Source organism: Olea europaea, unplaced genomic scaffold (genome assembly GCF_002742605.1).
Source record: "Olea europaea var. sylvestris unplaced genomic scaffold, O_europaea_v1 scaffold500, whole genome shotgun sequence".
NCBI classification, from domain to species: Eukaryota; Viridiplantae; Streptophyta; class Magnoliopsida; order Lamiales; family Oleaceae; genus Olea; species Olea europaea.
Window position 1 is genome coordinate 347,015 of NW_019263312.1, and position 11,965 is coordinate 358,979.

Below are 11,965 nucleotides of genomic sequence, written 5' to 3' on the forward strand. Positions count from 1 at the left end.
GAAATGGGGCAAAATCTGCGTCCCGCTTCATTGCCATCTCTAATTCGACAACAGCAAGACAAGTGCTTCTAGTATTTTCTGATCATTTATAAACGATTGGACTCAGACTCAAATCTAGTTGGGTATCTCTATCCAATTGATTTGACATGGATAGAGGTCTATTTTGTCCAGTCTAATTGACTCACATTTTCAAGATACAGAGAAAAAAGTAGAGGAAATGTAATTGAGAAGTTTATTAATTCTGATACCTTCCTAATAAAGAGAAAGAAGTTTCATAATTTTGATACCTTTCTTGTGAATTCAAAATATTCTTTTTCTCCCTTCCATTATTTTTGCTTCTATTAAAAAAAAAATAAAAAATTCCATTTTGGCCATCAATGGCAATAAAACAATATGGAGATACTTAGCCTTTATTTAGGAAATTATCAAGTCATCCCATTACGACTTAAACTCTAATTAAGTTTTACATATATTTCCGGCCAATATACTTAAAATTACCATATTATATAAAATATAGCACGTAAAGTGTAAAAGGTCCAATTGATCACTTAATAAATTTGGCCGAATCACAAATATCAATATGAGTCATACATCAAACTCGTAAAATAAACAATCAAATAAGAAGCCCACATTAGAATTATTCCAACAGTGGGATGATCTAAAATTATTTTGCTAATTATATTGTACTAATCTCTAAGTGACCTAATTAACAGCTACCATTTGCTTGCTTTATACATATATCTATAAAATTCAATTGTCTTCTCTGTCACCATCCCTCTCTCCCTCAATTCGTCACAGAAACCCACACACACACGTTTTCATCCATCCCTCAGAGACAGAGAAAGAAGTAGAGAGATTGTGATTGGGAAGTTTATTAATTCTGATACCTTTCTGATACAGAGAAAGAAGTTTCGTAATTCCGATACCTTTCTTGTGAATTCAAAATATTCTTTCCCTCCCTTCCATTATTTTTGCTTCTATCAAAAAAATAAAATAAAAATTCTATAAAGCAAGGCCATGCAATTTCTTTTGGTATAAATTTTCGGTTTTGATTTCAACTGGGTGCTTCAGAAAGGAAGAAGGGAGATCAAGCAAGGTCTCAGTTTGGGATTTCGTTTACTAATAGACCAATTTGGCAACAATTTCTCATATGTTCTTCTGGATTCTTCTTTCCTTATCTTGTCAAAGGCATTTGTGAGGTTCGTTTGTGTTTTTATTATATAATTTATTTATATAATTGCAGTTGTCTTTGTTTGATTTATTGTGTCATTGGATCCTTTGTGTTTTGGATTTTATTCTGTGAATTGAATTCTTTGATTTTCCTACGTCGTTGCATGTTAGTTGTCTGTTAATTTGCTTCATTTAGCCTCATGACGAATCCCGACACCACACGTGTTAATAATTATATTCTAAGACAATTTTCACCATGAATCCTGACTCACAGTTGATTAATTAGTGATCGAGAAATTAATTGTGATCAATTAATCTAATAATTTGCAGTGAATAAATGTGTTGTGACCAATAAAAAGTTAATAAATATTAATTTATTAATTTTTTTTTGATTTGTGATCGATGAACAAATTGTGACCTATAAAATTTTTGAATTGTGATCGTAAAATAATTTGTGATATAAAATTTTTGATTTGTAGCCAAATTGTATAGATCTGCAACCAAATTATATTCTACGGAAATTTTCACCATGAATCCCGGCTCACAATTGATTAATTTATAATCTAAAAATTAATTTTGCCAATTAATCTAATAATTTGTAGTGGAAAAACGAGTTGTGACTAATAAAAGTTTTGATTTTGTGATAGATGAATAATCTGTGATCGATAATTTAATAATTTGTGACTGTATAATAAATTGTGACTTATAATATTTGTGATTTGTGATTTATAACTTTTTTTGATTTGTGACCAATGAACAAACTGTGATCTACAAAATTTTTGAATTGTAACCATAAAATAATTTGAGACATAAAATTTTTAATTTGTAACAAAAAATAATAAGTAACTAACTAAATCGTTATTTTATGACCAAATTGTATAGATTTGTGACCTAAATATATTTAATTAATAAATTAATTAATTAAATCGTAAATAAATTTTAATGAAAATCTGATTTTTTAAGTTTGAAACTTGTTTTCTTTATTTTGAAATGTGTGATATTTAAATTCTTACTTATGAAATTTTTCCTATAATTATTTAATTTTATTTTTGTCTATTTAAATGAATTTATAAAAAATTAAGCCCCCGTTTGTTACCCATTATTTAGAAAATTTAAAGAGTTTTGAATACTATTTTGTGAAAAATGTCTGGTTAAAAAATAAAGTGACTTTATTGATTTGTGTATAAAATATTTTATTGTGTGAATGTGTGGTAGAAAATAATACTATAGCAAACAATTTAAAATTTTAAAAGAGCCAAACGAGCCCTAAAAATATAATATAATTGTTTTTTTTTTTTAAAAAAGTGGATAGTTTAGTAAGAAGGGCTCCCTATTTTTGTTTTCTTATAACTTCAATTATAATTAAAAAAAAATAAAAAAATAGAAGGTCAATCCCAATTAATTTCACAGTTATTTTTAGTAAGATGATCATAACACTTGGGTTCTTGGCACCAGAACATGCTTATCTTTGCTTAAAAACGGAATAGCATCTTTAACACATAAAGAAGCTGCTCTTAGCTTTTAAACAAAGCCAAACCCCAAAGGCCGGCCTCTAGATTAGACTTGAACCGGACCTGTTAGTTTTACAACCAAAAAATAAAAATTACATTTGTTGACGGAGATTTATAGGGTGTTCTGTTTAGATAAAATTTCTAATCTGAAGAAATGTAACTTCAACCACCCGTCTTGATCAAAGAAGATTGATCGATTAGTGATTATCTGATGAGAGTGCATTGCGAAATCCAGTTTTCACTCTACACCTAAGAAATTAGTTACTGTTTCTCAGGTCTAAAGGGAAATTCAGAGATGGCAGAAATTGCAATCACAAGTGTTATCAGCAAGGTTGTAGATATATCTGCCGCCTTGCTTGACAAGCAAGGCTCTCGATTAAATCAGTTGCAAGAAAACATCAATTGGATTGTAAGAGAATTGAGAAATATTCAATCTTACCTGGAAGATGCAGAGGCCAGGAAATCTGAAAGCCGTGGTGTAGCAAATTTGATGAAGGACATCGAAGACCTTGCTAGCGATGTGGAGGACATTTTGTACACGTTTCTTCCCCAAATAGAATCACACAGATCAAGCAGCTTAATCAGAAAGGCCGCCGGCACTTTATGTTATGTCCGTACTTGCCGTAGTTTTGCTGTGGAGATTGAGAATATCAAGCAACGAGTTAATGAAATTGATCGCACCCGAAGAACATATGGCATTAAGGATACTAATGGTAGCAGCTTCAACAGGTTTCAGTTGGATCGCAGAGGTGCCTCTCTTCATGTTAATGAACCCATCATCGTCGGTTTTGACAGACAAGTGGAAGAACTAAAGGCAAGGCTGTTAAGCACAAATTTGGAGTGCTGTTTCATCTCGATTGTGGGTCTGCCAGGTTTAGGGAAGACCACTCTTGCAAAGAAAATCTTTAACGGTGTAAAAGAGAACTTTGAATGTTCGGCTTTGGTTTGTGTTTCTGAAGAGCCAAGTATCATAGATATTTTGAAAAATGTGGCAAAACAAGTCGGTTTGGAGAAGGAAAAGCAGGAGGAGAACTTGGAAGCCAATTTGTTTGCATTTCTACAGGAAAAAAGGTTTGTGATTTTCTTCGATGATATCTGGCATATTGAATCTTGGGATACTTTAAGACTTGGCATACCTACTCATTCTCAGAATGGTAGTAGAATAATTATTACTTCTCGAAATTCAGGTGTTGGAAGGTACGTTGGTAGTGAAAGTTCTTTGCATGTGTTAGAACCCTTAGACTTCGAAAATAGTTGGGAACTTTTCACCAAATTGATAGCGTCCTCTTTGACAAAAGGACTGGAAGACATTGGTAAACAGATAATAGAAAGATGTGGTGGCATGCCACTAGCCATTGTAGTCACAGTAGGAATGTTGCGGGAGAGAGAGACGAGTGACATTGAATGGAAATCGGTACTTAAGAACATAGGCCAAGATGATCAGGATAAATGTTTGAAAATCCTAGCCTTGAGTTACAAGGATTTACCGACTGTGCTAAAACCCTGCTTTCTTTACTTAGGACTTTACCCTGAGGACCATGAAATTCGAGCAACCCAGCTGATACATATGTGGACAGCTGAGAAGTTCCTGCAAGGTATAGGCGATCTAGAGCCCGAGGATGTGGGAGAGGAGTATGTCAAGAAACTGGTTGCTAGAAACTTAATTCAAGTTGTTAGTAGAAGATTTGATGGAAGGGTAAGAAGTTGTAGAATCCATGATCTTTTGCGCAGCCTTTGCATTAACCTGGCTAAAGAAAACAACTTTTTTTACACTCTTGATCATCTGAATTCGAGTTCTGCTATGAGAGCGCGCAGACTTGTCGCTCGCCACCACAGTAATAACGAGTACTTTGCTTTAAATCTCAAGACACCTAAACTTCGTGCATTTTTTTTCTCTTCCAACAAAAATGAGAAAATCCCGCGGAAACATCTGAAAAGTTTTCTTTCAGACTTCAGAATATTAGGAGTGCTGAGTCTAGAATCACACTTCCTCTATTTGCGCCTTCCAAATGAAATTGGAAATCTGAGCCAGTTGACTTGCTTCCGCCTAAACGTTAGTTTTGCCAAAGTGCCTTGCGCTATATGCAAACTTAGAAAGTTGCAGACCTTTGATATTCAAGAATGTCTGTTTGTAGACCTTCCTATGTGTATCTGGAAAATAAAAGAGTTGAGACACCTTCTCCTATGTGATATCCGATTTTCATCTTTCAATTGGGGATTTAGGTCTAAAACGGCAAAACTAAATCACCGGTTGGAAGTTTCTTTACCTTATCTCCAAACTCTAGTTGGGATTAAAGGGGAGCAATTGAATCGGATCTGGCTGCGCAAATTCCGAAATTTAAGGAAATTGGAAGTAAAATATTCTCCACGAGGAATCATTGAAGAACTATCCCATGCAGAGCCGATATCAGCAAAACTCGAGAACCTGAGGCTACGGTCATCAATTTTTGGGGACGATCAAACTGTAAGATTGGATCTATCACGATATCAAAATCTTGTTAGGTTGCGTATAGGTTATTGGATGAAGAAGCTGCCTAATGCTGATGAATTTCCACCTAACCTCATCAAGCTAACAATTGAACTAACATTTCTTGAGGAGGATCCAATGGAAGTACTGAAGAAATTACCCAAGCTCAAAATCCTGAAACTTGGATCTGATTCCTACAAAGGCACAAAGATGGATTGTTCAGGAGCATACAGTTTTCTTCAGCTCGAACTGCTGCAATTTCGACGCTTGTGGGAGTTGGAGAAGGTTATAGCAGATGAAGAAGGAATGCCAAAACTCAAAGAAGTAATCATTAGTGGTTGCCATAGACTCGAAATGATTCCAGAAAAGCTAGAAAATGTGCGGAAATACGAGAAATAGAAAGATCAGCACTCAGCCCTGTGTGTACTCATTACAGTTTTCACAAGGTTAAAATACAGCATTTTGATTACACACTGAAGTATTATGCTTATTTATGTATGAATAAATTATTTGAATGTGATTTTATGATTCATTGTTATTTCTATTGTTAAGTAGTTGTGATTTGAAAATATTAAACAATGAAAATATCAGCAGCCATTGCATACTTTTCGAAATAGTAATTACCTGTTCGAAACTTTGTGAAAATAAAAATTTAACTTAAAAAATAACTTAAAAAAGTTCTAAAGTTATTTTTAAGGTTAGCAAATATGTGTGATAGGTCGATTAGATTCCACAAATTAAAGTGATATTGGTTGCTGAAGACAAAGGAATTGATTTTTTAAAATTTTTTTAAAAAAATAAAATAAAATTTGATAATAGAATCAAAATTCATTTTGTAATTTTTCAATATTTGGTTGATAAATTAAAAATATTTTCGGGAGTTTGATAGTTGGTAAAGACTAGGCAAGTGGCATTGTGGAATGACTTGGTTGTGGTTACATTATGGTAATATCTTTAAAATCGTTTAATTTTTTTTATGAGTGCCATTTATTTAAATAAAAATGGCTATAGAATCATTGCTGATTTAAAAAAAAAAATTGCAATATTTTTCTAAAAACAGTTAAACATTTTTTTGATTCACAAAAGAACTCTCGATCAAAATAACGTCAAACTAAGTGATAAAATAATCCATCACCAAAACATACACTACAGCAACTCCTAGCACGGTCCTTTTCAAGCCCTTTGGATGCCAATCATAAATGGGACTTTCACTATAGATTGGATTTTGAATTTTAATAAGGAAAATTTATCTAAAACCCTACATGTAAAATATACTATTCAAAAATAATGAAGATTGATTTTAATTTCACAATTCTGGTGATAATGAAGATTTATTAAATTAATTAATATTTAATTAATATGGAGATGTTTATATTTATCTAATGAGTACCGTTAAACATTATTTTCATAACAATCACTCCCGCTCATTTTATCTTCAAGTACCGTCGTTGTCACATTTTTCTTTCACTTCGATACACACGTTCTTCGATATTTACAAATGAAATTCTCTCTCAACATTTACAAATGAAAACTCTCTCTGTCATTTCTTTCTATGCATATTCTCTCTCTATAATTCTTCAACTTCTTAACAATTTGTTGGTAATGTCATTGATGTGGTCGGTGATTATTGGAGGAGGTTGAGGTGGTGGATTGTGTTGCAGCTGGTTAAGGTGCAGACGCAGTCATTTTGAGTTACGGGACACAATCAAACTCTGTACAAATTGAGTACTTTATTCTTGATTTTTGAATGATTCATATTTGACTCGAAAAAATACAAATTTACATTTAAAAAATATTTCTTCATTAATATTTTGCTCAAGATTTTCATCCATATGATTTCAAACAATTATTTTATTTAAAGTTTGCTCATTACAAAAAAATGTATATTTACGTTTAAAAAATTTATAGCGCATTTGGTACAAACAATCAATTCAAGCAGTCGAAAGGAAAAATATATAACCATTATTCAATACTAATAATCAATCAAATAAACACAATTCGTTAAATATGAACTAAATTAGATATCATTAGTTCAAATCTATTCTATATACATAAATAGGATAAGATAAAATGCAAATTTAGATTCTAGTTAATTGAAAATTTGATTGGAAAGTGAAAATTTGTAGAGAAATAATGACAAATTTTTTAAAAAAAAATTGAAGGTAAAAGGCGTGAGGGAGAGAGTAAAATAGAGCAAGAGAATAGGAAAAAATTCAATTTTATTGTGATTTTTCTCCTGTTTGATGGTGATTAAATTAATATTTTTAGTAAATTTTGATAAAAGTTAAAAAGTTAAAAATTCTATGAAATATGTTATTAAAATTAATTGTTAATTTTGATTGAGATTAAAATTTTGATTTCAATCAACACCATATAGAACTTTACCCTAAAAAAATCTCAAAAGTTGGGAGTGTTGGTCTATAATGTGTGCGAATTTATTTGTGATAAACCTCTGTAACCAAGCCTTTGTTAATTGTGAACGGTTGTGACTAGGTCTATATTAATTGTGACCAAGTTTGTGTTAATTGTAATCAGTTTTGACTTTATGTGACCAAATTAAAAGTAACTTGGCCATATACTATCACGAACAATCACAATGAAGGCTAACTTGGTCATGACCTCCATGCAATATTCAAAACATTGCTACCACTTCACCACCACCACACAAATCAACTATAATGAACAATCATCACCTATAATGCACCGTCACCGCCACCACGCAGATACATTCCCTAAATACAGGTGCTACCTCACCACCACCAAGTGGGTATAGTCTAATGCACCATCACCTCTTCATATTGAGGGATCAATATGGTACATGTGTGTGTGTGTGTGTGTGTGTGTGTAGAGAGAGTTAGTAATTGGAGAGAATGTTGTGGCAGAAAATATCTTTGTAATTTGGTGTTTGTGTGTGTGTGTGTGTGTTTATAGAGAGAGTTAGTAATTGGAGAGAATGTTGTGGCAGAAAATATCTTTGTAATTTGGGGGGGGGGGGGGGGGTAATAATGCAGCAGTGAGGATATTATCTTATAATTATATATGTTATTATACAATAATATATTGGAATTGTCACCTAATTTGTGAAAGTATTTTATAATATTATTGGTTATGAAACGTGATTCTTATAGTCTTGTAGTTGTGTATTTTCCCCTCTCAATAGTCTTACTTTTTTTAAAACATAATTATACTGGTTTATTTTTCGCTTGAATAACAATTGAAAATGTTAGAAACAATAAGCTTAAAATCAAATCCAAGTGGCTATTATTGCAAGCACAAATATAATTGTTTCATTTTGATCATTTAGAAAAACAATAATAGGCCGTTGTATGAAATTGATTTAGTGAAAATTGGTGTGTTAGAGAAAATGTGGTTAAAAATAAAGACAAATTATGAAAAATGTAACTATTTTTTATTAAAGAATATGTGATTGACAATGAGTGAAAAATATATTTCTAAAAAATCAATTTCAATCTAGAGCTAATAAAACCAAGATAAATTGGATCATTAAAAATTTGGAAGATGATGCTTCTACGCTGAAAAGAGTTGTATTTAATTTCTCATTTTAAATAAATAAATAAGTATTTCAACACAATTTTAACTGTAACTTATTCTTGTAGTTACAATACATATATAAGAAAGGATAATTTCTTATTGATTTTCTCATTTCAAAAATTACTTATATGGAGATGAAATTTGAAAGATCATTTTCAAGAGATTTTCTATTTATAATGATTAATGAGTATGTGATGTGTAATAGAGATCGTCTATAAATTTAGAAAGTAGTTTTTTTTCCTAACCTCAACAATACTTTCTATTTTGACTATTCATTTGCATTTTTCAATAAATTTAGCCCCTATTTGAAAGTGATTATTGTCAAATAATTTTTCCACGATACTCACTTTATTTGCACATTCTAAATAAATCATTTTTCACATTATCCATATTTTTTTCTATTTTCTATTCACATAAAAAAATCACTTTCACATACGCACTTATTGATTTCTCCTGATCTGTTATTTAATATTTATTTTCTATATGTCAATAATCGATCAATTCAAATATGATTGTGATAATTTAAGAAGTGGATTATCGAAATCTATATTTTTTAAATGAAATAATTATAAAATAAGAATACGGAGTGAATTTCTATTTTAAAACATTGAAAGTGTTTTTTGATATTTATTTTTAGGTGTTGACTTTCTAAAATAGAAATCATCATGTAGTTAGAGTATATCTTGAAAAACGCTCTAATTATGTAAAAAAAAAAAAATGGATAAAATAACACAGTATCCCACAAAATTTGGCGAGTAACTACACGAACAAACATTTGAAAATGGAACAAAAAGAATCGACCCCAATACTATACAAGTATTAATAACGCTAATGAACTTATGGTTATGACTTACGTGTTGCGATGACAATATATATAAAAAAAAAAAAAAGCTTCTACACCTGACTTCTTTCTATACAATTTAATATCTTAGATATTCTACGTAATATGGTTGATTAACTACACAAACAAACATTTGAAAATGATTACAAAAATCCCACAAAATGTGGCATATAAGAAAACATTTGAAAATAAAACAAAAAGAATCTACCCCGATATTATACAAGTTAGTAAACCTATAGTTATGACCACAAAATATTAAAAGAAAGGCTTCCACTCTCAATTTCTTCGAATGTATATTAATATCTTAATAATTAAACCAGTCCTTGTTCTGCAATATGAATAGCATCTTTCACTTTAAATAATTAAGAACAAGTAGCCTCTCTCACGTCGGGCGCTAGTGATGATTGTAATGGGGCAAATTTTTATATTTTCATTTGGATCAAATAATTAGATATTGATATAGCAAAGATAAGTATATCAATATTGGACTCTTTTTGTAGATCGTAATTAATTAGAAGTTTTCGACTCGAGAAAAAAGCTATTTTCATTTTATAAGAACACATTATGAGATACCCAACTGAAAGAAAATAGGATAAATAGAATTGTACATAATTTATAAACCAATTCAATTTCTCCTTAAGATAGATATTAATCATTTCTTTTTTTGTCTTATATTAATTCTAATTCAATTATTTGAAAGTAATTCTTATCCAAATTCTATCTTTGTAGTTGTCAGTGAATCTACTTTTGGTGAGATAATTATTAATTATATATTTTATACCAATCAAAATACATGTGTCATAATATGATTTGTTTTATCAAAATTCAATTTTTATCCAAGTTTGCTACATGTTTTCACTCATCACAATTGTACTATGACTCGACTACTTTTTTTTTTAGTTATAAATGGTGTGCAATTGTCCTATAATTCTCTATCAAGAAATTTTACACAGCAGATAGTAGAGAGAGAGTAATTTTGAAAAAGCCAATCATGATTTTATTGATGCAGTCGAGAAAGTAGAAAAGATAATGGAATCCTTTCAAAAATTCATTTTATTTGATGAAGTAAGATACTTTTGAGCAAGTGTTTCATTATCGTACACTTTTATGTTATGTAGATTTATGCATGAATTGCCAGTGGACCTTCGAGTTTGATCTAACGAAATGTAAACTCTATTGAGTTCTTTATAACGAAATGGGAAATCCTTCAAAAATTCAAAATAACAAATGATAGGTATCTCGCTTGGTCACGATATACTCCGTAAAAGAAATGTGGTATGAATTGTTAATTTATTATTATATAATTGTCTATGGAAACTACATATATCTTACTCGATATTTTTAAATTCTCACTCTTACTACAATTTTTACAGGTTAGGTCGAATCGATTGGATTTGTGGCAGAATGATGATGCGGGCTGCCATGTCGATCAAAGAATAAAAAAAAATTATACCTTAAGTTTTTATGTAACTCTTAGTTATTTTAAATTTATTCAAAACAATAGTAAGAGATTATGATTTATATTTCATTCAGTTAAGTTGATAACAAAATCATTAGCTAAGGTGTACTCATAAGTCAAAAATGAGTTTTCGACGTATATTGACTTAATAGTCGAATGAAAGCTATGATCAATAACCAAGATTGACATACTTCAATATCTCGTAATCAATTGGATCATATTAACAAAGGGATTATAGTTTCACGATAAACAAACAAGTTTGATTTGATCATACCACACGATATTTTTTGTCATATGTATTGCCCTGACACATTGTTATATGTCAATCTGGGATGGCGAATGTGAATTGGTGAAAAATTAAAAGGGTGTTTTAATTTATCAATTTTGATTAGGTCAAAATAATAATTCACATCATTAAGCATCGTGATCGAGAATCTGATGGGTCGCACATAAAAAGAAAAGTGGAAGATTGTGATTTGCCAATTAATTAATTTGACAAGCACTGGATAAATTAATTAATTGAGCTGCTTATTTATAGGCCCGAATTAATTAATATGATTGATTAATTCATGGATCGAATTTAATTAAATGAGTTAATTAAAGATTGAAATGGGTCGGGCCAAGCATGTTTGGGCTTATATAAATACATGACTAGGATTTTTCAATTAGTAATGATTATCATTATTCTTGCTAGCACAAGAAGAAATTCATAATCTTAAAATCTTGTTCTCTGTGTGGATCACCGTTGGAGGCTGGAGAATTGAATAACTGTGGGTGGCGAATCAAGATTGTTGGAACGAAAGAATAGCAAAGGAGTTTGCAGATCTCGAAAAAGCAGATCCTTGGTGAGAATTGAATTTGTTTTATTTTCGCTGCGCATGATAAGTAAATTCCCAACAGTGGTATCAGAACCTACTTTGTGTTTGCTAGAAATTGTTTAACGTTTTGTGCAATCAAAAGTTGTT

General features: G+C 30.7%; 1 protein-coding gene across 1 annotated transcript; it reads left to right on the forward strand.

The window, feature by feature from the left end:
• The first annotated feature begins 999 nt into the window (after nucleotides 1-999).
• Nucleotides 1,000-5,680, forward strand: LOC111388479 (disease resistance protein RPP13-like). Its single transcript, XM_023013197.1, has 2 exons — nucleotides 1,000-1,199; nucleotides 2,957-5,680. Exon 2 carries the CDS (start codon nucleotides 2,977-2,979, stop codon nucleotides 5,545-5,547), a length of 2,571 nt encoding a protein of 856 aa, XP_022868965.1. The 5' UTR covers nucleotides 1,000-1,199; nucleotides 2,957-2,976; the 3' UTR covers nucleotides 5,548-5,680.
• The last annotated feature ends 6,285 nt before the right edge of the window (nucleotides 5,681-11,965 follow it).

Coding starts and splice junctions, on each gene's coding strand:
- LOC111388479 (XM_023013197.1), top strand. CDS start 2,977: ATGGCAGAAATTGCAATCACAAGTGTTATCAGCAAGGTTGTAGATATA.